The 27449-nt window shown below is 35.9% G+C and overlaps 1 protein-coding gene across 1 annotated transcript; it reads left to right on the top strand.

Annotated features, from left to right (window-relative positions):
* Positions 1–7419: 7419 nt before the first annotated feature.
* Positions 7420–12103, top strand: LOC135769198 (GTPase IMAP family member 8-like). Its single transcript, XM_073813750.1, has 4 exons — positions 7420–8513; positions 9803–9809; positions 10813–10898; positions 10975–12103. Exons 1-4 carry the CDS (start codon positions 7424–7426, stop codon positions 11928–11930), a joined length of 2139 nt encoding a protein of 712 aa, XP_073669851.1. The 5' UTR covers positions 7420–7423; the 3' UTR covers positions 11931–12103.
* Positions 12104–27449: the final 15346 nt, after the last annotated feature.

The raw sequence follows: 27449 nt of genomic DNA, 5'->3' as shown, positions 1-27449 counted from the left end.
TCTGTAGGGTTGGCGTCCCTAGTCTGATGGTCTCTAAATATCGCGTTATTTACTCACAATTCCCACGTGTAGATCCAGTAAGGTGTTTTCTATGGAACTCCAAAGCTGACAAAATTATAAAAAGTATATGTGGGAATGTAAAAATAAAATAAAATACATAAATAAAAAATATACACAAAGAAATGTAAAAAACTAAAATGTATACCTGTATTTTCTTATTTATGTATAATTGTATTTTTCCACATTTATTTATTTATGGAGTTATGCACTATTAATCACATTTAATATAAATGCACTGGGTGGGGCTGATCAGCGTAGAGGTCTTCACGAGTCCACTTAGATCCGAAAACCCGAGGTCCGACCCGAGACCCGATCGGGTCTAAAAGTTTCACATGTGCCTCGGACACGGGTCGGGTACAATAATAGCGGCATCGGGTCTCGGGTAATTTAAAAATGAATGTGTTTTTTCTGAACGGACCCGAGAAGACCCGAACTCTCTCGCCTGTGTGCGTCAATGTCCTTTTCAAACCTCTCATCTGTTTGCCAAGAGCGCTTGCGACATTGTGTGGTTGTCGAAAGGTTCATTTTCGTTGAGACAAACATGTCAGTCAATTATAAATGTACATTTTATCGGTTACGTTAGTCGTTGGTGTCGTCATCAGATAACAAAGTAAAACGAATGGAGCAGCTCGCCAAATTGGTTGCAAGGCCACCGGAGTTTCTTTCTGTCTGACTGCTGCGCGTGGGTCTGCAGAATGCACACACGTCAGTGCCGTTTACATTCGGTTCCAGACGGGTTCGGGTCGGACTCGGGTCTAATTTTCTCGGGTTTGTCTCGGGTCGGGTCTTTCTTTAATTTTTTTTTATTTATGCACGTCGGGGTTCGGGTATGAATGGATTCGGGTCGGGTATATTTCTTTGGACCCGAGAAGACCTCTAGATCAGCGCTTGAGGTTTGCCCACCAGCAGCCCAGAACACCGAGAGAAACCAGCGCACGCAGGCATATTGATCAGTGCCTTGTTTGAAACGTAACATACCCATATAGTAAAACATAAATAAATGTGAAAATAAGTAGAAGTATAAATAATTTAATCCATTAATAAAAGAATGGAAAATATACAATTATACACAAAGAAGGAAATACAGGTATCAATTTTTTTTACATTTCTTTTTGTGTATATTTATTTATGTATTTTTTATTTATAATTTTGTGTTGCTTTTGAAACATTTGATAAAACTGAAATTTAAAATGAAAATGTAATTTCATTATTTTTAACAAAGATAAATTACAAAATATGTTTGCAGTTACATTTTAACAAGGTCATAGTCATGAATACTTAATAAAAACAAATGTAACACAAAAATCTATCTTGTTTAGTGTTACTTTTTGTTCACCTGTGTGTTACTTTCTTCCCTGCAGGTGGGGTCAAAAGTAACAATTCACTAATTATGTTAAAAGTGAAATGAAACTGAAGTAATTTTACATTTTTACAAATTACCACCTGGTATTAATAGACCACACTTGTGAGTTATTGACTACAGCAAAAATATATCTCAGTCTGTAACATTATCTTTTAAAATGATGTTTTTCTGAAAAATGGTACTTTCACCCCTGCTCTCACTTAATTCGAAAATAAAATGGGTTTACATGTTGTTTTAATATGCAATATAGGAATAAATGTTTCTACTATTTGTTAAATGATGTTTTCCACCTACACATGATTAAAGTGTCTTCCACTGCAACTTTTCTTTCTGCTTTCTTGCTCAGATTCGTTCTTTTCTGTCCATTTCTGTGCATGGCTTTTTTCCAAACATGAGATAAAGCACAGGGTCTATGTGCAGAAGGATGATTTGATACAAATAAACATGAACAAGAATCCGTGGCATGGCATGACAAAACAAGAAACAAGACATGGCTACTACACTTAACAACGACCTCATTACATTCAAAAACCGACCCCAGACAATAGAGAAAAGAGGACTTATAAAGGGGAAGTGGACCAATGGGAACATGACATACAGTATATAAGGGAACCAATGAGAACTAACAAGATACAAACATGGCAATGACTGATATCATCAAGACATGAACTTAAAACTTCTAAATAAAAGACATGAGCATAACAATACAGAAACACATGACAAAAATCCTGACACCTAACTAATACTTAGTTACACATATAGAAAAAGCAGACATACATACCGTTTACATCTCACATTTGACTTGCAAAATTTGGGGTTTATATACCCACATGCAGGGTTGGGCAAAGATACATCAAAATGTATTTTAAAATAAAATACCAAATACCTTAGTTTTAAGTGTATGAAAATAAACTACTTTTGTATTTTTATAATACTAAAAATACTTTTACAAGGGAGCATGAAATTTCTTTCAAACCTTCAATTCGTTGGACTATTTGATCTATTGCTATACCATTACATTGACTCTGATTGAGTCATGCAAAAATCTGACATATGCAACCGGTAACAAAAGGCCTACTTTGCATATTAGCAACATTGACAAACAAGTCATTCATAAGATGACAACTGATGGCACGTGTATTTATAGCAACTAGTTTCTAACTAATTAAAGGTCCCCTTCCTCTGTCATTTTTATTGTTTTAAATTGTTGTCTGAGGTCTACTCATGACGTCCGCGTGGTTTTTACATCCAAAACCATCAAAAGCAATAAGTAATAGGCCATTTTGTACCCTGGTTTTGAGGCTGGCTTGAGAAATGATGCGTTTTGGTGGGCCAGCCGCATTGACGACTTGGATGTAGACGCCCACTGCTATGATTGGATAACAGTTTTTCTTAGGCAAACTAACCAGCCTGATCTAACAAAATATGTGAAATAGTCACGCATTATTTTGTTCAGTTTTGCGTGACATGGTCACGTATTTCCACCATTTTACGTGCCCCCGCCACGACTTTCTTTTCCGTCACGTATTGGTTACTCAACTGTTTTTCCTATTTTCTTACAATTGTCGCTTTAGTTTGGGGTTAGAACAACTTTGTTACATAAAATGACATCCTTCCCCAAACCTAACTCTAACACTTACTGTACGTCAGGCGACAATGGTTTAAAAAGCACATGAAAAATAGTATAAACCAATACTTTAAGTGACATCCTAACGCAAACAGCAAACCCCAAACCGAAGCAACAATTGTTTAAAAACAAGAAAAACAGTTGAGTTACCAATACGTGAAACTGACGCGGAAAAGAAAGTCGTGGCAGGGGCACGTAAAATGGTGGAAATACGTGACAATGTCACGCAAAACTGAGCAAATCAATGCGTGACTATTTCACAGAAATATGTGAGATCAGGGGCCTCATTTATAAAATGCTGCGTAAAAACCATCCTAAATTTGATCTTACGATCATTTAACAAAAATGCGTACGTGTGATTCATAAACCGAACGTACGCGCAGAAAACGCGCGTACCCCTTTCAAATCTATAAATCAGAAATGAACTTGAACTTGTGCGCGCAGCCGAGCAGTTTCAGATCTCCGCCTTTAAACGATGCGTAATTAATGTCAGACATATAAAAAGCGCTTGTCAATGTTTAAACCCAGTTTCAAACAGCAAGAATGGCTTATATTTCCAAAAACCTGCAGCAATCAGACAAGCAAAAGTGCGAACGTCTGCTCAGACCCTGACGTGGCGCTAAGCAGTTTTCCACGTCAAAGACGGTTTTTATAAATATGGACTTTGCCGTGGATTTTCGCCTACGCACACTTTACGATCAAATCTGTGCGTACGCACGCTTTATAAATGAGGCCCCAGGTTGCATCAATACTCATTTAATCTCATGTGTAATCAGTTTACTGTTAAGTGAGTGTCTTAAGACACAGTGTCTTTCTTACACACATACATTTTATCATAAACCCTTTCGACGTGCACACACACGTCTTTTATCGTACACCCTTTCGACACGTGTGCAGCATGAATTCGCGTCCCTCGGAAGAGAAGTCACCGGTGTAGAAGCTGATCATGTTCCCCTGGGAATGTCTGTTCCCCTTCTCGCTTTTTGTACACCTAGTGTTTTTTTATTATTATTTATTTTATAGTTTTAATTGTTGTAAGGTGTTTTAGTTTGTACAAACTCTGTACATATGTTATAACTAAAACATTAAATTAAATAAAAATCACGCAGATATTCTTAGGTGCCTGCGCATTCGCGGTTTGCAGAACAGACATTCTGTGGGGAACGAAATCGGCTGCCACACCGGTCGCCACTGATAGTGACACATAATACTATAGTGTTTTACTCACATAAGCCGTGCCATTCTGTCCAGATCCAATATTGATGGAGTAGCATTGCTTTTTAATCGCAGTCTCTCTTCAAATCCAGCGTTCTTCTGAACATCCAAACACAGAGCAAATGTTACGCTTCCCTCATTTGATAGGAATGATGTCTCGATGAAAAAATGGCGCGAGTACGGTATGGTTGACGTTCAGCCATCCTCGCTGTAACTTGTTAGGAAAACTCACTACACTACACGTATTATGTGGTCTCAAGTTGGAGAGCTCATGAATATTAATGAGCTTGATCAATTCCACATCACACTGATCAGCTTTTCTAACTGACCTGATTTCTCCGCTTATTTCTTTTCAGTGGCTACAGCTGACAGAGAAGGTAGAAGTTAATTTTCACATTCACGACAAGCATAACGCAAACATAAACCCCATTCACACAGACCTACGAAAGTTCGAAGCCGAAGGTATATTAGGGCCGTCCGTGTACGCGCTCCATCCGCATAACGCCATTTTTGCCAGTAATACTGTCATTTCTACAGTAGGGCTAAAGAGATGGCAAAAATGAAATGTGGTGAGTATGAGTTTTTTGTTTTCTATTCTGATGAACACACAAAAAAGATATTTTGATAAATGGTAAGCACACAACTGCCCACAGCCATTTACTTTAATAAATTAGAGTATTGTGATAAATTATAAAGATATTTTTTTAAAATGATGGTAGGAACACATTTGACGGTACCCAATTTCCACAGTAGAAAAGACAAATACGATGGCAGTCAATAAGTAGGCTACTGTCAACTGTGTGATTACAATCATTTATCAAAATATTTGTGTGTTCAACAGAGTAAAGAAACTCATACGTGTTTAGAACAACATGAGCGTGAGTAAATTATGCTAAAATTTTCATTTTTGAGTAAACGATCCCTTTAAATTGGTCCAGGGTAGCGGAGCTATCAAGAGCTGATCCCATTAAAAACGCATCAGCTGTTTGAATGAATGACTCAATGCTTAAGACAGCCATGTGTCGCCACCTATTGGCGGTTTAATTTCATGTTTGAAAGAATCATTAAGTTACCACAAACATTTCTTATTTGCATATTCAACGTGTGTCAAGCTAATTATTTAAACTAGAGGAGCTCCTTGAAAATAAAGAAATTGAAGCTTGACTGTGGTTATTTTCGTTTCTGACAGATTTTATTTGTTTCTGACAGACTATTCAAACCTGTGTAGCTTTAAAACTGACGATGGCTGTGTTTATGTCAAATAAAAATATTGTAGATTTCAAAAATGTAATAAAAATCCTTTGCCTCATAGGCCGCCACTATTGTCACTGTCAACATGACCCTGAGAGGAATCATCCATGCCTTGTTTTACTAAGAGTTATAGGGGGACCACCCCTTGGCCAAAATGTGGGCAAACCAATCGGCATGATGTAGAATACTTGCACGTTTGGTCACTTACTGATGACGTTTTGGCTTTATGTAATTTAGGTACAGTAGTTTTATCTAACTTTATTACACGGCTCTCTGGAATGCTTGATTCTGATTGGTCAGTTGAGACATTTGCAGGTTCGTTCTTTTCGAATAATAACCGCTCCAAATTAATAACGCATAGCCGGTACTACTTTTACAGTAAGATCGCTCCGCGCCAATTAAGATCAATAAAGATTACTGTCTGTTTGGCGCCATCTTGTGACAAACACTGGACAACCACGAAAAGACACAGAGAGCTTACTGAGACTGAACTTGACAAAATAGAGCATGACAGCTACGAAGCCAACACACAAAAAAATACACAAATGGGCATTAAAACTTCTCAAAGACTGGCTAAAAGAGAAAAAATGGAGACAGACAAGTATGAAGCAGAGGATCTTAATAAGGTATTACGATCATTTTATGCATCTGTGCAAAGTTTCGCGGAAGGATAAAAATGTTAATTTAAAACAAATATGCCAATAAAATGTTTCAAATTCATATTCATGTCCGGTTTTTTTCTTATGTGACAAGTAGCCGTGTAATAAGCGGGATAATGTAGAGGCAGCCGGTAGTTATCGGGAAATAAGCCCCTTCAGTGTGATACAAGACCCTCCGCTTCGCGTCGGGTCCTGATCACACTGTCGGGGCTTATTTCCCAATAACTACCGGCTGCCTCTACATTATCCCTTACTTAACAGATAAAATGTCACTGTTTTTAGAAAATGGTTCCCTCTGGATTCAGCCATTTGGAAGCTGTTTAAATGCTACCTTTAGTTAGGATTTGACACCATCCTTACACTTCCAGTGGATGAATTGCAGTTTAAGTCACATCCGTGGTGGCTTCACGATAGAGACCAGAAGGTTGTTTAGCACCTTTGAATGACTGAGGTTTTGTGTTTCTTAACAGCTTTCAAAGATAAAGAAAGACATTAACAAAAAAGCTATGAAGCATGCGTAAGTTAACAATGGAGGTTGGTACCTGAATTTGATCTCATATCTGTTATTTAGTCATTTCTGTCGTTAAAGGTCATTTAAAGCTTGCAAATATTAATTTATTTAGAATTGTGAGAAATGTATAATGTTGTGATATAAAATGTATATGCAACTATGAAGCATACACACATCCCTCAGTATATTACATATTAATTTTTAGAGATATGATCACTGTAATACTTCAGTTTTAAGGTGCCATTAATTTTTCCCCTATGTTTGCCTCACAGACGAGATGAATTTAATGGGAAGAACATGCTCATTCATTTTTTTGATTTCTTCATAAGTTTGTATGGGCGGGCAAAAGACTTTAATTCTAGGATATTTTAATAGTCATGCTTCAGTAAAGTGAAATACAGAATCATAAACTTGTTTAGGATGAGCTCCAGCAGATGGTGCTCTTGACTTACAGCGTATGTGACATCACACAAAAAGAGGAGGAGCATCTTTTCTGAGCATTGAACTAGAGAATAAAGCTGTTTGTCATTTTAGCAGAACCAGAAAGACAGACTGCACTGAAACTTAACAGGTACTCTGATAATTACTCATTTATAGACAAAGATTTAAATATTTACTGTATTTTTTTTATATTTGCTCTCTTAAAAAGAGAAATTTGAAAATGTGACTACAGTTTTTAAAGCTATCAAAATATAATAATGTTTTTTTACTTTTACCTTTTTCAGCTAAGAGCTACAATGGAAGAATTGAGAATTGTTCTGTTGGGTAAGCAAGGAGCAGGAAAGAGTGCATCAGGAAACACTCTTCTAGGTCGTAACCAATTTCGAACGGGAGCCCACACAATTTGTGTAACCAAGATCTGTTCAGCCCAAACATCCACTATAGGCAGGCAAAGGATCACAGTGGTTGATACACCTGGATGGCCTGATTCTTCATCTGAGACTGAAATCAAGCAGGAGATCATGAAATGCATTGACATGTGCAGTCCTGGACCTCATGTGTTTCTCCTGGTGTTGCCCCTCGGAAGATTTACTTACGAAGAGATAAAAACATTAATCGATATTATGACTGAATTTGGTCCTGAAGCTTACAAACACATGCTACTGCTGTTCACCAGAGGAGATGATCTGGAGGGGAAGACCATTGAAGACTACCTTAAAAATACACAAGAAGACCTAAAGAAAATACTTGAGATGTGTTCTGGATATCATGTGTTCAACAACAGAGACAAAAGCAAAAACATTCAAAGTCAAGTTTCTTCTATTTTACAGAAGATCAATCGTATGGTTGAAAACAATGCTAAAAATTGTTACACAAAGACTATGTATCAAAATAAAGATCAACAAAGAAAACAAGAGGCATGGCAGACACATGAAGAGAATTTGGCAGCAAGCAAATATACTACTAAACATAAAAATACAGAAACAAAGATGGGGAAATACAGTGAAATGAATGAGAAAAGAGAAAAACAAAGCCAAATAAGAGAAGTGAGGAAACAGATTGGTAAAGAAGAGAAAGACACAGAAATAGTGATGCCCATGAATAAAATATCTAGCAATGATAGTAGGGGAGCACAGAGACAAGATTATAATAGAATGGAGCGAACATCTGTTGATAGAAGGGACATTGAGTTGATGTTAGAATTACAGAGAACCAATACAGAAAAACTTGAAAAAATGACAGGCCGTCTAGACCAAGTGGAAAGAACTCTACAAGAAATAAAAACTATGCTTGATGAAAGATTGAATCAAGAGAATACAAAAAAACTGAACCGAGGACCTACTGCTCAAGGCAATTCAGGTTTTATATCTAAGCTGTTTAGAAGCCGTTAGTTGTAAACGGATTTGTATGATGCTTAGTTTATATCAGGAAAATGCTCCTCAGTGCATGCATGATGTTCAGGGAGGGCACAACATGATCAATGGGCCCACTAAACCTAAACCATCTGCAATCTATGATCTTTACTTCTTTCAGCTTATCACACAATTTATTTTTCCACTTTTACCCTTTACTTATTAAAATCAACCCCTTCTTCAAATTCTGATTATATTGCAATTTACCGTATACTGTAATAATATTCATAGTTATATTCATTTAGCAATACTGGACTCTGATTGACCAGTTGTTACATTCTGTAAACAAATATTTTGTAAAATGAATGCTAAAAATAAATACATACGTTTGTACACGTATACCTGTTTTTCTATGACTGCAAGTGCCTGCAATAAAAACAACTTGTTTACATGCCAATGTTTTGATCACACATTTTTCCAAACACCTTTTTACAATTTCAAATTTTTTTCATATAAGTAATATATTATTGTTGTTAATGATGGCTGGAGGTGTGCAAAATAATTAGGCACGCTTCTTTTATGAGTAAAAGGGGCCAAAAAAGGTTTAACACACACCATGAGAAAAACACAATACTATATAAATTGCAAAATTGAGGTGTGACCAATAGACTAGAAATGTTAACTGGGGCAGCAGGGTCACAGGATGAAATGATATATACAAAATGAATGGTAGTTATTAAGAGTTCTGTGGTTTTTAATTGGTAAAGATGTGCAGAAAAAATTGTGATCAAAATATTAACATACCTAATAATAATTCTGCACACAATGTAATCCAAAGGAAATGCACCTGTTTATAAATGTATAATATTTAAATGAATCTGAAATAGATTATTTATGTTCATTAAATGAATGCCAATTGGGTTCAGGACACCAGCATAAATTTCACTTTTTAATCCAAGTTACTTTATTTTTATTATATGCAAAAGATGGAAAATATAAATTTCTCCGAAGAAAAAAAATGTGTCTATTTATAAATATATCTAATATTTTAATTGACTAGAAACGGACAATTTAAAGTCATCAAATCGGGTTTAGGCGCAAACTCAAATTTTACTTATTCATCCAAGTTCCTTCACAATCATTACAGTGAACAATGTGGAAACTTTACATTTTTTAAAAATAAATGTTTATAAATGTATACAAGTATATAAATTAAACTTGGCATAAAATTAAGTAGAAATCTATTAATGTAGCAGAACTTAAATATACCTTACCATCTAATTGAATTTATCTGTCTTTAATTTATTTGTCTTTCCAATACAGCTACCAGGTTAAGGTCAATTACACATTTTACAGACCAATATAAAAATGTGCGCCCCAGTGAATAAACCAAATATGTAAATAATTTCGTGAATCCATGAGAATGATGCTCACCAGTTTTGCCACCCCCTTACCACCTCATAAATAATTTTCTAGATCTGCCCCTGTTTGAATGTTTCTTCTATTGTGTTTAATTGTGCTTTGTTAAAAAAAACCTGGCTTGCGTACAGTGTTAAATTTGATGAGACTAGTTCTAATGCACTTATGTATTGCAGTTCTTGTTTTGCTCTAATTGCTCCTATTGTTTACCTCATTTGTAAGTCACTTTGGACAAAAAGCGTCTGCTAAATGACTAAATGTAAATGTAATTTGTTTACTTTAAATTACTGTTAATATATATTTTTTAACAATATTTGACATTTATATAGTTAGGCTAATAGTTATTGTCATTTCTTTTTTAGTGCTGGGCAAAGATTAATTGCGATTAATCGCATACAAAATAAAAGTGATTTTTAGCATAATATATGAGTGTGTGCTGTGTGTAATTATGTATATATAAATACACACACATTTATGTATGTATTTAAAAAACATTTACATGTGTATATATTTTTATATATTCTATATTACATATATAAATTTTAAACATTAATTTATAAATAAAAAATCTGAAATGAATCTATGTATGTGTGTGTGTGTGTGTGTGTGGTTAAACATACATAATAATTACACACAGTACACAAACAAATTATGCAAAAAAATATTATTTTGTATGTGATTAATCGCGATTAATCTTTGCCCAGCACTCATTTTTATTTTAAGAATACATGGTTCAAAAACTATTAAAATAACTATGCCTATTATTTATTACATTGAAAGTTTTTTTTTATCTTATAAGGACACAAAGAGAAGTTGTAAAACCTGTTTAGGGAAAGATGCAGTTCAGTGTTATGCTCTAATGGGGGCCATATGTCAGTGTGATGTGCTTGCAGTATCTTAGTTTTCTGTTTTAGATCGCAAGGAACAAGCCCAGCCTTTATAAACTCACTCCTCTCTGGTTCTTTGTCATACGGAGTGAACATGGATCCACAATCTGAAGGTTTGTAGCAGAAATAAATGAACAATAAGAATACATTATTAAAAACTATATGTTAATGTTAATTTTTGTTCCCTAGGAAATAAGGTGCGTATTATCCTGGTTGGGAAAACGGGGAGTGGGAAGAGTGCCACAGGAAATACCATCCTTGGAAAAGATGCTTTTCACAAAGAATCAAGCTCCAAGTCAGTGACCAGGGAGTGCACGAAGGTTACTGAAGTTGTTGGTGATAAAGAAATCACAGTGGTGGACACTCCTGGATGGTGTGATACGGAGCTATCTGACAAAAAGTTGACAGCGGAAACAGTCAAGTGCATTGACCTGTCCTACCCTGGACCTCACGTCTTTCTACTTGTGTTAAGAATTGGTCGTTTCACAGATGAAGAGAAAAAAACAGTCCAGAAAATAAGGGATGTCTTTGGTGAAGATTCCATTAAATACACAATGATTCTGTTCACGAGAGGAGACGATCTGGAGGAGGACAAATGTATCATTGACTATGTAAGAGAGGCTGCAAAAGATCTTAAAGCTTTAGTTGATGAGTGTGGGGGCAGATATCATGTTTTCAACAATAGAGATGAAAACCGTAACCAAGTAACAACACTCCTAAAGAAGATCCAAGATATGGTGAAAAGCAACAATGGCCAGTGCTTTTCTAACACGACATACCAACTATTACAAAAATACAAAACAAGAGAAGCTGAGTTAAAGGAGCAAATCCAAGCTGCTGAGAGGGAGAAGCGAGCCAAAAAAGCAGAGTTCAAAAAACTGGTGGAGGAGAATAAACACTACAAGAAGAGAGAGGAAGAGCTAGAGCAACAAGTAAAACAACAACAACAAGAAATACAAAAACAACAACATGAACAAAAAGTCAAAAAATTGATTGATCAGTTTTCAGTGATAACTGCAAATAAGCAAAAGGACGAAGAAAGCAGAAAAGTAGCTGAACTAAAACAGCAGCTGGAAAAAGAAATGGCTGACAAGGAAGCAATGTTAAAACGTCTACAAGAAAAGTCGAAATGCTGTATTTCATGAAAGCCTTGTTAATCTAGAGGTTTTCAGAATTACTCATTGATGTATCTCAATGGTAAAATGATTTTGGATTTGAAAAACAGACACTTACTATCAAATCAATTTATGCTTTTAAAAACACATCATTTATATTGTCTCTTAATTTCTGCTTGCTGCATGATTTAAAACATTCAAAAAAATCTGTATAACGGTTTAGTAAATCAGACAAAATTGTGTTTCTAAAATTGCATCATAAATTCAGTGTAATTTTTTGTATTAAAGAAACAAAATTGTTTGTTGTAGCGACTTTCATCATTGCTCATTCTCACTTAAGTGCGAAGGACTCAGCTTTTCAAACTTTTTAAATGTGAAAAATATATATTTATATTTTCTTGATACAATCACATGTGCAAGCCAATGATTTGTGACATCAAACCTAATGCAAAACTTGACCTATTTTTTATGGTTTAGTGATAATGAATATATATTTGGTGGAGGAAAATAATAATAATTGATTACAATGATTGTGGATAATTTTTAAATACAACACAAGAGTGAAATGTAAGTGGTGCAGAATAAAATTCAATATATTAAAAGTTATTTACATGGGTGGTTCATTTATTGATTCTTTGTTCATGTAATCCAGAAAATATATTCAAGTATATAAAAAGTGTATTTGCTGTAATTGATAGTAAATCTTTTTAATATTTGACTGTTAGTGAACTACTGTATGTGAACTACCTAAACTATAAATGAACAAGCTGAATAAATAAGCACTATAGTATTTATATATTTTAATGAAAAACTATAAAAACGACTTCTGAAAACCCAAGTGAGTGGTGACTAATGCACTGATAGTATTATAAAACAAACCACTAAAAAGTTAGATTTAGTCATTTTTAGGCAACATTTTTATTCAAACAATGAGATCTACTGTAGTAAGGATTTTTATACTATATTTATACTACAATTTTGAAATAACAGCTGTATTAATCCCTATTATCCATAAAGTGGATAGCACAGCCCTGTTGTCCACCACGTATAAAATATATAAATAAAAATAAGTGTGCAAATTCAGATAACATATACGTTCTGCATCGAAAAGAGGTTTGATCATACATAATTGTATTTTTATTGGTCATAAGTCAATCATCCTATTCTTTGATACTAATAGACCGAAATTAGGCTGGTGAAATTTAGACAGATGTATACATGTGGTGGTTATATAATTAGAATATCATCAAAAAGTTGATTTATTTCACGAATTCCATTCAAAAAGTGAAACTTGTATATTATATTTATTCATTACACGAATACTGATATATTTCAATTGTTTATTTCTTTTAACTTGGATGATATAACCAGGGGTTAAAGCAAAAAAAAAAAAAATCAACAGACACGTTGTTAAAAACATTGTTGAAACTTAAAAATCTTTGGTTGCATACATGTATGGTAATAATATGGCACACAAATGAGATTCACCACTGGTCAAAACATGTTTAATGTTTATAGAATAATTAGTGGTTTTAGCATTTAATACAGATTTATTATTGCAACCTTTGCACCCTAAATTTGAAGTGGATACTGTAAAGTTTTTCATTTTTTCATTTCATTCATTTCTCTTTTATTCTTTTCATGAAAATGCATTATTTATACAAAGCACATACAATTCATTTGAATTTTCCTTTACATTTCCACGATCAGAAAGGAGCAGATGGAAGAATAATATTCTTATATTTTTCTGCCCCCTTTATAAACATTAATAGTAGATGGCTTAAACATTGTTCCCTCCACCATCACCCATAATTTATTAACATAAATAGTAGATGACATAAATATCACCAGAAATATATTAACTTAAATAGTAGATGTCACAGCTGTATTCCCTCCACCATCACCCAAACTAGCCTGGCTCCGCCCTCCTACGTGCTTCCGCTTATTTTTCATTTCGCTTCAGCAGTACGTCTGGGATTTCTCTATAGAGTTTCGTTTTCTCCTGCAAAAATCTGCAGGACCAAATTGAGCGAACAGATGGGGGTGGCTAAGAACGATGACGTTGAGGTCGTGCGTCAGTTTGAGTTGTAGTTCAGTAATGGCAGCGGAGAAAGACGTGAGAAAATCTATTCGGTCCGTTGTTGCAAAACTGCCGAATATACAGAAGTTAAAGCCGGAGCAAGAACCAGGTTTGCTAACTTTTGTTTGTCTGATTATTCTGACTTGTTGTTTCCGGCCGGTTTCGGTGCATGATATACGTCACGACCACACGTTAGCGATTGGCTTTGGCAGATCCTGAGTAACTCTGGGCAGATCCAATAGTTTTAAACTTCAACAATGGACCCTCCTTAACGGAAGTAACGCTTTGCTATGGAGCGTGGCCAGACTCTCTGTACAAATGAAATGAATGTACGAGAGTCTGGTTATACCAGGCTACACCCAAACTGCAACATATCTAATATTTATTTAAACGTTTTCAATAATCACATACAGTCCTATTCAAATTTCAATTTGATATAATTCAAGTTGTTTCTTTCTGTAGCTCCTTTTAAATTCTAAAAATATTTTTACAACTTTTTAAATCTTTCCTTAGAAATTTCCACGCTTTTACTCCAGCAACAGACCAACACATTTGTTTCAGGGTTGTTCGTGCTGTTAGATGTTTAAAGTCATACGGCCGTCTATGATTTCCATCTTCAGAAGTGAGAACAAATAACTTTTGTAAATCATATGGAAGAGCTTTGCTTCTAGCTTTAAACATCACTAATAAAATGTGTAATTCTACAATGTCTTTAAATTTTAATAATCCTGATCTAATAAAGAGTGGATTTGTATGATCTCTATATCCTGCTTGGAAAATAATACGAATAGCTCTTTTCTGTAAAATAAATAAAGGCATAGGGTTACTATAATATGTATTTCCCCATATTTCTACACAATAGTTTAAATAAGGCAAAATCATTGAACAATATAACATTTTCATTGTATTATACGTTAAACTGTATTTAACCTTATTCAAAATAGGCTTTTTGCCATCTTATTTTTTACATGCATTATATGACTTTTCCACGTCAATTTCTCATCTAAGGTAACTCCTAAAAATCTAATTTCAGACACCTTCTCAATATTTACATTGTTTATAGATAAGCTGACTTCCTCCTTTCTTTTATTGCTAAATATCATAAACTTTGTCTTATTCAAATTTAAAGATAATTTATTTACATCAAACCACAATTTTAGTTTAACCATTTCATCTTCAATATTATTAGCTAAAGTTTTCAAATCATTTCCTGAACTATATAAATTTGTGTCATCTGCAAATAATACATAGTGTAATTTTTTTGAAACCTCACAAATCTCATTTATATACAAAATAAAAAGTTTGGGTCCTAATATTGAACCTTGTGGAAGTCCACATTCAATATTCAGACATTCTGACCTATAACCGTCAAACTCAACATATTGTTGTCGTTGTTGTAAATAGCTAGTTAACCAGTTCAGTACAACTCCTCTAATTCCATAAGTATATAATTTAGAAATAAGAATATGATGATCTATAGTGTCAAATGCCTTCTTTAAATCAATGAACACCCCTATTGTATATTTATTTCTGTCTATTGCAGTTGTAATATCTTCAATAATTTTCATAATAGCCAAGCTTGTAGACCTATTTGACCTAAATCCATATTGATTTTCGTTTAATAACTCATGTTTTTCAATAAAGTTGTCTAATTTATTAACAAAGAGTTTTTCAAACACTTTGGAAAATTGAGGTAGGAGAGATACTGGTCTATAGTTATTGAAAATATGTTTATCTCCAGTTTTAAAAAAAGGTATTACCTTAGCTATTTTCATACTATCTGGAAAAAACTCCTTCTGCAAAAGAACAATTAATTATATAATGTAATGGTTTAATAATGCAGTCAATTGTGTTTTTTATTATTTTCATGTCAATACCATCACTATCCGTTGAAGTCTTATTTTTTAACTTATAAACCACAGATAATATTTCATTTTCAGTCACCTCACCAGATACATTGACTGCATGATACTTTTTTCCCTTTTCCGGACTCCCCCTAGCTGATTACTAGATATTGGTATTTCTTTTGCTAAGCTAGGTCCTACATTTACAAAGAATTGATTTAATTCATGGACCATTTCTTCTTTATTTTCAATCAACTTATTGTCCTTTTTAAAATATTTAGGTAATTCTGTTCGTCCAGTCTTATTCCCAATTACATTGTTCAGAATATTCCATGTAGCCTTTATATTATTTTTATTTTCGTGCAACATTCTATTATAATAGTCCTTTTTTGCTTGTCTCAATATGCCAGTCAACTTATTTTTGTATTTCCTATAGCGTTTTTCTGCATTCTCTGTCCTTGATTTAATAAACTCCTTATGAAGTCTATTTTTCTTCTTAGAGGCATTTTTTAATCCGTTTGTTATCCAAGGTTTACTATTTTTTTAAAGTTACATCATTCAAATTATGTTGTTACTTTGCTTTTCAGACACCTAGGAATTTATTCAAGTGCAATTGTCTTTTGCATTGTTCTTTTGGCAAAGCGTAACAGTCAAGAGGCTCCGTCTTTCACACACACATGCAGGCAAACCAGATCTACGTGCGTGTCTGTGTGTGTGTGTGTCTGTGTGTGTCTGTGTGTGTCTGTGTCTGTGTGTGTCTGTGTCTGTGTGTGTCTGTCTGTGTGTGTGTGTGTGTGTGTGTGTGTGTGTACCTGGTATTTATCACATTGTGGGGACCAAATGTCAGCTGTGTGCATGAGTATGTGAGAGAGAGTGAATAATAAAGTAAAATATTATCCATATATTGTGGCCAATAGCAACACATTGTACTGCAATGTGTGTGGACCATAGATGGACACAGTATATGTGTATAAAACACAGCTACACAGTAAAAATGTGCTTATTATGTGTTGTGTTGGCTGGCAAGAACAGGTTATGTGTTCAGTGTAATTTCTTATGATACGGCATATGTTCAGTTGGGGCCTGTGCTGTGTAGACTGACACAAATGTGTACAATTTCAAAAAGTTCAAAGAATTAAACATCAACAGTGATAAAAAACTTTGTTTCATTTATACTTATTTAAGATAAACATGTTTTCCCCCCAATATCTGGATCAGAATAGAATTGTCTTCTTTTGTTTCATATTACCACAAAAAACGAATGGCACTTTAGTTTATAAATAGTCCTCTACCAGTGGTAAATGACAAATATTAACCATAAATTCTGTCTATGTTACTTGCAATGAGGCTAAAGTAAACATCTGTAAACAATTATTACATAAATTTGTATGACTGCATTGATTTAAGATACTAATAATGCTCTGGGTCCACTAGACCCACAAACATTGTCTAAGTAACAAAAATATGAACACCACACAAGGGTTAAGTTATTTTTAGGTTATTTTAAAAATAACCACCCTGCAACGTTATGGGAACGTTATTTTATGGTTGCAAAAAATAAAACCTAAAAAGAACGTTCCCAGAACGTTATTATTTGGTTCCCAAAAAATAACCAAAATATAACCAAAAACTAACGTTAGGGGAACGTTCTGTGTTTGCTGGGTTTTCATATTAACAAAAGATAAATGTCTACATAATGCTTGGAATGTCAGCTTTTAAATGATGTAAGTGAAATCGAAAACATATATTGTCATTCGGTGTAAACTGTATGAGAAGTAGGAGAGGGACCGTCTCTCTAATGTTACCTGATTATCTGTAATGAGAAGAGATGGCCACACCCCCGCGCCATTGAAGTGAATGAGCAGAGATATCCATATGCATAGCTTGAGCCTCCTGCAGTCAATGGATACGCAATCCACAACCCAGTCTCTCTATTCCTTGTTGTTTCATCCGATTGCACCAAAGCATGACATCTAAATCCTTATTTACTTGCGTATGTGTGTCTGTATCTCCAGACGCGAGTGTTTCTTTGTTCTTCCATCAAACATTTAACGCGAGGGGAACGCACATACACAAACACACGAGTCAGGAATCTCGACGCGCTTTTTGGTATTCTTATAAAATACGCGATTGCAAACAGTACAATCCTTATTTACTTGCGTATGTGTGTCACTATCTCCAGACGCGAGTGTTTTCTTTGTCTTCCGTCAAACAGTTCACGCGATGGGAAACGCACATACACAAACACACGAGTCAGGAAATCGACGCAGTTTTTGATATTCTTATAAAATACGCGACTGCAAACAGTACAATCCTTATTTAGTTGCGTCTAAGCGCATATCTCCGCACAGCAAGTTTATTAAACACAGGATCACTCGCATGTGCACACATTTACGTTATGATCAACACGTGAGGTAATGGCGGCGGCTGTAAACAAACATTGATAAGTTTATCACGCGTGTCCCTTGTTGTGTTTCTACTATAATGATTACAAAAACACAAATAAAAGTCCAAACAACGATAGGCATTTGTTCTTTTGAGCTTTTTACTGCACAAAAGTAAACCTCTCGCTGGCCAACCAAACACAAACCCTGGGTTCACTTTACAATGGCCAAACAGTACCTTTACCATGATTAGGCTACTATGGTTTTTAAAAGGTAACTTATACTTGTGAAATTAATATATCAATAGAAATATATATATAATGTGTGTGTATTTACATTATATTGAAAAGTAAACCTTATCATGGTTTTACTACAGAGAAAGTTACATTCCTGTTGAACATCCCCACAAGGCTCATTATGTGGCTCATTATGCAACCCTTTTGTCTCTCAGCTGTCAATCACTGTCTATTCAGGAGCTTTCCCGCCTCCACGCATACAGCCTTTCCCAAGCAAAAGTGTCTTAGAAATTGTAAATCAATATCTTGCTTTATGTGAATGAGTAGGCCGAATGATTTTCACATCATTTTGAAGAAAAAACTCTAGACTACTAGATCCTGTTTTGAAAAGTCTTGGGAAAACATGTTTAGAATGAGTTTTGTGGACTTATATCAGTGAATAAAAATGTTTGCTTTTTCAAAAACCACGCATAAACATTTTTCTCTCAAAAATACACACATGTACATACATGTTGATTATATGATATTGTAGCCCAGTTTGTGATGAACGCAGTGTTATGAGACTTTTGCCATTAATATGTTTTTAAGCAACTGAAAAAGCACAAATGTCAGTGCATGTCAAAACTTCCCCAGGGCCCTTAAACCCCTTAGACCCCAGAGGGTTAAGAGCAATGTCTTTGTGCTATGATGCTGACGGAAACCAGATTGAAAATTGTCCAGATTTTTTTTTAGGCATTTGAGTAAGGTTGCTAGTGACTCGGCTGATCTTGTGGCAAGAGGCAGAACAGTCCAGAAGAAGATGTGCGACCATTTGCTTGCAGAGCGCAGACATCTGAAGGGCACGTTTGACCGAATTAGGGAGTGTAGGTATAGAGGTGCGGAGTCAGTGGGCGTCTTGTAGGCTAGCATCAATGGTTTGAACTTGATGCGGGCAGCTACAGGGAGCCAATGTAAATTGATAAGGAGGGGTGTGACATGTGGTCTCTTCGGTTCATTAAAGACCACTTTGCCTGCCACATTCTGGATAATCTGTAGAGGTCTGACTGTGGAGGCTAAAAGGCCAGCCAGGAGAGCATTACAGTAGTCCAGTCTGCTCAAGGATTTGTATGCTCGGACAGAAATTATCTGATTTTCCTGATGTTGTAAAGGAAAAATTCACAGGATTGTGCAGTGGTAGCAATGTAATCAGTGAAGCTCAGCTGGTCGTCAATGATCACTCCAAGATTACTGGCTGTCTGGACATGGATATGGTAGGTGAGCCCAACTGAATAAGGTTGTGTTGTATTGTCGGGTCTGCCGAGGTCACAAGCAGTTCTGTCTTTGTACTGTAAGGTTCAGCTGCAATATCACTCAGGGAGGCAGAAATCTGAGTGGAAACTGTGGGATCGTTTGGTTGAAATAAGAGATGGAGTTGCGTGTCATCAGCACAGCAATGGTAAGAAAAGCCATGTTTCAGAATGACATCCTAAGGATGCCATGTAAAAAAAGAAGAGCCGTGGCCCAAGAACTGAGCCCTAAGGCACCCCTGAAGTAAGATTATGAGACTCAGAGATCCAAAAGGGGGCAGAGTTGGACTCAAGTCCTTAACGGTCCAAGTCTAAACGAGTCCACAAATTATAAATGTACTGTTGAATTATAATCAAAACTGTTACATTATTATTATTTTAACCCTTATTAAAGGAACATGCCAAGATTTGGGGAATTTAGCTTATTCACCGTATCCCCCAGAGTTAGATAAGTCCCCCGCTAGCTTAGCTTATCACAAAGACTGCAAGTGAATGGCTCCAGCTAGCAAACTGCTCCCAATTAGGGCTGGGTTTCGATTCAAATTTCAAGAATCGGTTCGATTCCGATTCTCAAGATCTTGAATCGATTATTATTGTTGGATTCGATTCGATCTGATCCGATCTTCGAGATTAAGATAAGTGTTTTTGAAAAAAAGCCCGAAATGGTGCCAGATAGGGGTGGGCGGAATTACCAAAAATCTATTCCACAGAATGAGTCATTTTATTTTACGGTAACGGTATATTTCATGGTATACATGTTTTTCAGTTTATATTGTTATTATAAAAATGTGCAGTTATTTGCCACTCACTATAGCTTTTAACTGCTCACCACAGTTTTAAAATATGGACAATTTAAAGTAAATAATGTAAAAGTGAAAATGCCCAGAGGATAACAACAGATTAAGTCTTGATAGACAGAATCTTGTTTTTAATTGAGTTAATTTTAATTTTTCAATAGTCATTAATTTTAATGACTATTCAATTCAATTCAATTCAATTCAATTTTATTTATATAGCGTTTTTCACAATTTGGTAATTGATGTACATAATAGATGTAGTGAAAAGCACAGAAAATCGACAGATGGCATAACATAATACACGATAGCACAAGCAGCTAAATTTGCTGCGGCTATAAATCAACATTATAAGCAAATGTATTACTAATGTAACGTATAGAAGTTAAGCCCAAAAAAGCTGCCTCCCCGGGTTGAAAAACCCCCTTGGAGAAAAAAAACCCGGAATTTTAGCCGGGGAAGTAAAAAAAAGTCCTAGGAGGAAAAAACCCTTGGGAGATATATATATATATACACATTGAAACGGAAGGAGATTAAGCGGAGATTAAGCAGAGATTAAGCGGGTTCTGCCGGTGGTCTTTGGTCAGGCATCAGCTGGACATCATGTTGAAGAACAGCCAGTAGATCAGAGGTGTGCCGACTTTCACATTTACCGGAGCTGGATCTGGATCTGTTTGTCTTATTGTCCTCGAGATTGAGGACGAGACAGGGAGAGAGAAACAAAATCTTATTAGCGTAGGGGCCGTTCACATAAAAAGCAAGTGTCACAAAGTAATGTGGTTTTAGTCAGCTCGGTTCCGGGCAGGCTAACTATTGCTGGTTAAGTGTATTACATATAGTTGATGATTTTAGAAACAGAAACAGAACTCGTTTGACTAAGGCCAGAGGCCCCACTGCCGTCGTTAATACTAACGTACAGTGGCAAGCGGTTCTGTATGACATACTATTTTTAAGGCCAGGGGAAAAGGCCAAAAATTGCAAACCGACCATATTTGGCAATTAAGACTCAATCGACAACCAATGCAAAGTTTCAGCATATTACTAAAGAGTATTAATGTCATTTACCATGTTTTGGAATGTTGACGAAAAAAAGATTTTAGTTTATTCATTAATTTATTTATTTATTAGGTTGTACAAGCTAGCTATTGGGAAATAAGTGTATTACATATAGTTGATGATTTTAGAAACAGAAACAGAACTCGTTTGACTAAGGCCAGAGGCCCCACTGCCGTCGTTAATACTAACGTACAGTGGCAAACAGTTCTGTATGACATACTATTTTTAAGGCCATGGGAAAAAGGCCAAAATTGCAAACCGACCATATTTGGCAATTAAGACTCAATCGACAACCAATTCAAAGTTTCAGCATATTACTAAAGTGTATTAATGACATTTACCATGCTTTGGAGTGTTGACGAAAAAAAGGTTTTACTTTATTCATTAATTTATTTATTTATTAGGTTGTACAAGCTAGCTATTGGGAGATAAGTACTATTGCTAAAACAAACTATGCGAATGCCTTGTTAAAGAGAAAAGTTTTAAGTCTAGATTTAAAGTTATCTACTGTCTCTGATTTTCGGACGTCGGTTGGTAAATCATTCCATAGCTTAGGGGCTAAGTAGGAAAAGGATCTGCCACCTTTAGACACTTTTGATATTTTAGGGATTATTAAGAGGCCAGAATTTTGTGACCGCAATGCACGTGATGGATTGTATTCTGATAATAATTCTCTAAGATATGAGGGTGCTAGGCCATTTAAGGCTTTTTAGGTGATTAGTAATATTTTAAATTGTATACGATATTTAACTGGTAACCAGTGTAAAGATGCCAGAATTGGGCTTATGCGGTCATACTTCTTAGATCGAGTAAGAACTCTCGCAGAAGCGTTTTGAACTAGCTGAAGCTTGTTTACCTGATTTGCATGGCATCCTCCGAGTAACGAGTTACAATAGTCTATTCTAGAGGTCATAAAAGCGTGGATAAGCTTCTCTGCATCTGATGCAGACAACATATGGCGTATTTTTGAGATATTTCTAAGGTGGAAGAATGCTGTGCAGCAGACATTGGAGATATGGCTGTTGAAGGATAAATTTCTGTCGAACATCACACCTAAATTCTTAACCGTGGAGGTTGGCAACACAGTGCAGCCATCTATGGGCAACTTGTAGTCTGTAATATTATATTTGTAGCGATTCGGTTCGATAACAAGTATCTCTGTCTTATTGGAGTTTAGCATAAGAAAGTTATGTGCCATCCAGTCACTTATATCGCTGATGCAGTCTGATAGCTTAGAAAATTGTGTGTTTCGCTAGGATGTGAGGAGATGTAAAGCTGTGTGTCATCGGCGTAGCAGTGAAACTGTATGTTATGATTCCTGATAATATCTCCCAGAGGTAACATATATAACGAGAACAGGATAGGACCTAAAACTGATCCCTGCGGTACGCCGTATTTACCCAGGGAGTGATGTGACTCCTCCTCATTTACATAAACAAAGTGATAGCGTTTGGTTAGATACGATCTGAACCAGGCTAGCGCTTGACCACTGATGCCAACATAGTTTTCTAGCCTATTAAGTAAGATTGTGTGATCTATTGTGTCAAAGGCTGCACTAAGGTCTAATAATATAAGGAGTGATATTTCGCCACGATCGGATGTTAGGAGAAGGTCATTTGTAACTCTAAGCAGCGCTGTCTCTGTGCTATGGTGGGGCCTGAATCCTGATTGGAACTTTTCATATGTACTATTATTTGCTAAGAATGTACGTAGCTGGCTTGCCACTACTTTTTCTAATATTTTGGAAAGAAAAGGGAGATTTGAGATTGGTCTAAAGTTATTTAGATCTCCCTGGTCAAGGTTTGGTTTTTTAATGAGCTGTCTAATAACTGCTAGTTTGAAAGCTGTTGGAACGTAGCCTAATTCTAGTGATGAGTTAAATACATTTAGTACTGGGTTAGACACTACAGGGAATACCTCTTTGAGTAATTTTGTGGGAACAGGGTCCAATATACAGGATGATGATTTGGATGACACTACTAATTTAGATAGCTCTTCTATTGTAGTAGGTTTAAATGACTCAAGATGTTCGTATGGTAAGCTAGCGTTAAATATATTACTGGGTAGAGTGGTGGCTGCTTGGGTACCTACAATGTTTTCCCTAATAATCATAATTTTCTTAGTAAAGAAGTTCATGAAGTCGTTACTATTGTGTGGGAGTTTATTAGTGGGTTCTGTTTGTTCTTTATTTCTAGTCAGTTTCGCAACTGTGCTAAAGAGGAAGCGAGGGTTATTATGATTTTCTTTAATAAGATTGCTGAGATACGTAGATCTGGCAATTTTATAGCCTGTCTGTAGTGTTTAACACTCTCTTTCCATGCTGCACGCCATACTTCTAACTTTGTGCTTCTATAGTTTCTTTCCATTTTTCTAGCAGCCTTTTTAAGGGATGCGGTATGATGGTCGTACCATGGAGCTGGCGTTTTTTCTTTGATTCTCTTTTTTCGAATTGGAGCTACGGCATCCAATGTGTTAGAACAAATACTGTTCAGGTTTTCTATTACAATATCTAGATCTTCAGGATTATCTGCTACATGTTTCATTTGGGACAGGTCTGGAAGAGTGCTAATAAAGTTATCTTTAGTGGTTGAAATTATTGTTCTGGCTAGTCGGTAGCATATTGTGGATCGAGTGATCCTATCTAGAAGTACCGTGTATGAGACAAGGCAATGGTCTGAAACTGCATCGCTCTGAGGTGATATCTCGATTTCTTTAATATTGAGCCCGAGTGACAGAATTAAGTCTAATGTGTGCCTACGAGTATGCGTTGGCCCTGTTACGTTTTGTCTAATATCGAGAGAATTTAGAATATCTATAAACGCTAATCCTAATGTATCTGTTGGGTTATCAACGTGTATATTAAAGTCACCAACGATAAGAGCTTTATCTACAGTGACTACGAGGTCAGACAGGAAATTTGATATTTCTTTAAGAAAATCTGCATGATGGCCCGGAGGTCTATAGATTGTAGCAAGGACAAAAGAGAGCTGTTTATGGTTACGATCAGTTATTTCCATATTTAATAGCATTATTTCAAATGAATTAGTTCAGATTTTTGGTTAACTTTAAAAATGTTGTTGTATATTGTAGCTACACCACCCCCTCTCCCCTTTAATCGCGGTTCATGTTTGTAATAGTAGTCTTGTGGGGTGGATTCGTTTAAACTAATGTAATCGTCTGCTTTAAGCCAGGTTTCTGTTAAAGAGAGTGCATCTAAGTTTTGGTCAGTAATTATTTCATTGACAATGGGTTCCTTATTGGTAAGCGATCTAATGTTAAGAAGGCCGAATTTTAACATTCGAGGTTCATCTGTAAACGTATTGTTTTCTAATTTTATGTTAGTAAGATTTGTACGAGACGAGGTAAACGGTGCTCTGTATTCGTTTGTTCGAGGAACGCACACAGTTGAAATGTGTTGATACTCTGGTAAGATAGACTCTAAGTTCTGGGATATATGTGATCTTGACATGTCAGAGCAGCTGACAGATGGACGGGTAGGCCGATCTATCAGTTTCCTCACCTGGGCCCTGGGTAGTCAGACTGTATTAGAATTAAGAGTATTGGTCAGATTTCTAGAGAGTATAGCATTTCCTTCCGATGACGGATGAAGGCTTTAGCAGGTCAGGTCTCCCCCTGAAGTGCTTCCAATTGTCTATAAACCCTACGTTATGCTGAGGGCACCATTTTGACATCCAGTGGTGAAGAGACACTAATCTGCTATAAGTTTCATCACCCCGGTAGGCGGGGAGGGGACCAGAGCATATTACATTATCTGACATTGTTTTTGCAATTTCACACACCTCTTTAATAGTATCTTTGGTGATCTCCGACTGGCGGAGTCTGGTGTCATTTGCGCCGGCATGAATAACAATTTTTGAAAACTTACGCTTAGCATTAGCCAGCATTTTAAGTTTGGATCTAATGTCTGACGATCTGGCTCCCGGTATACAGTCAACTATGGTGGCTGGTGCCTCAATGTTCACATTCTTAAGTATCGAGTCTCCAATAACAAGGGCACCTTTAACAGATGTCTCAGCCGGTGTATTGCTTAGGATGTCGAATCTGTTAGAAATTACTAGGGGGGACTTCGATGGGCATCGAATATGACTACGCCGCCTGATAGTCACCCAGTTAGTCGGCCGTGTTAACTCAGTTGCCGAAACCGAGCTATGTGTACTACGCGTTACCGTAGGCGCACCTGAAACAGTGTTTGAAACATTAACATTAGCGGTTTTACTGTCCTCAACGAGCGTTCGGATGTGCGCTTCTAGTTCTGCAACCTTCTCCGTTAGCCTTATTACTTCAATACATTTAACACATGTAAACCCCTCTGTGCTGACGGAAGAAGCTAAACTGTACATGTGGCAAGTAGTGCAGGTTACAATGACAAGCGGAGTCTTACCGTTTTCATGCTGTGCGATAGCGTCTCCGTTCGCCCGAACGCGGTCCGTGAAGCTGCATCGAGATGGGTGCTCGCTCGTTGCATGCCTCGGTCGTCTCCGGGTTCCTGGAGCCAGGGTGATGTGGGGCACGCTGTACCGCCTGGTGCGAATGCCGGGCAACAACTCCTCCACAGCTTCCCGCTCTGGTGAGGAAAGGTCTGAAAAACATACATCGGATGTGTCCGCCATTAGATCGAAAAGGAAGGCAGATTTACAGTAAACAGACAGTGAGCAAGTGCTAGCGGGCTATATGCTAACACTAGGTGTTTACTAGTGATAGATCGTTTTACTTATTAATACTGTTCAATAATCGTCACGGTAAAGTATTCCTAAGATAAATTTGTACGTTATATTATATAGATAGGAACGAGATAGTAAGAAAATAGGATTTAGATGATGAACTCGACGGAGCTCCAATGCACGGAGCAGCGTTTCCCGGTTTGTTTACGCTAGTGTGCTATATGCTAATACTGGGTATTTATCAGCGATAAATCGTTTCAGTTACTGATACTGTTGAATAATCGTCACGGTAAGGTATTCCTAAGATGAACTAGTGAGTTATATTATATAGATAGGAACAAGATAGTAGAAAAATAGGATTTAGATGATGATCTCGATGATGAGCAACAAGATGATGAACATTAATGTTGATACTAAATATTTTTTCTCATTACAGCTTGTGTATTTAGTTAATGGTTGAGTAGAGGAATGATAACAGCAAGAAAAATTATTGATTATTAATATTTGTTTAATTAAATTCTTCATCTTTACCCAGCATTGTATGAAATTATTTGATTCTCAGTTTGACATTTTTCTTTAAAAACAACAAAAACAAAAATATTCAACCAAAAAGGCTTTGATGCAAAGACTGAAATATCAACAATGTCTTACATCCCATATCAACATCAAAATATTACTAGAAAGTACAAGAAAATACATTCATAACAACAAAACTTGGTTTAACACCAATGACACAATGTAACGCCAATGACACAATGTAACGCCAAAACACAATGTAACGCCAATGACACAATCTAACACCAATGACACAATGTAACACCAATGACAAAATCAGAATATAAAAAGTTTTTCATTAGAGAAGTAACACTAATGATGGTAACACCAATGGACAATTTACAGAAAAAAACTAATATTTTAACAAAATGGCTGCCATTAGCCATGTGCTATTTCATCAGAGATGTAACAATCACATAATTCAGTATAATTTATTTTTATGTAAAGATCTTAACACTCCCAGCTATAAAAAAAAAAGAGTAACACTAATGACATCCAAAAAAAAATCGTATCTCAAAATTCTTAGATTATCATTATATTTTAGACAAAATAAGGTAAGACATCTCACAAACCTTTTGTCTTCCTCCACTGCACTTCTTCTTCTTCTTTCAATTTTCATGGCGGGTTACACC

Source organism: Paramisgurnus dabryanus, chromosome 3 (genome assembly GCF_030506205.2).
Source record: "Paramisgurnus dabryanus chromosome 3, PD_genome_1.1, whole genome shotgun sequence".
In the NCBI taxonomy this organism is placed as follows: domain Eukaryota; kingdom Metazoa; phylum Chordata; class Actinopteri; order Cypriniformes; family Cobitidae; genus Paramisgurnus; species Paramisgurnus dabryanus.
This window is presented reverse-complemented; position numbering and strand designations above follow the sequence as displayed.

What these genes read in the sequence shown, in the direction of transcription:
- LOC135769198 (XM_073813750.1), top strand. Translation starts at nt 7,424, where the DNA reads ATGGAAGAATTGAGAATTGTTCTGTTGGGTAAGCAAGGAGCAGGAAAG. An exon ending in CATGGATCCACAATCTGAAG is followed by an intron (nt 10,899 to 10,974) that starts GTTTGTAGCAGA and finishes TTTGTTCCCTAG; the next exon opens with GAAATAAGGTGCGTATTATC.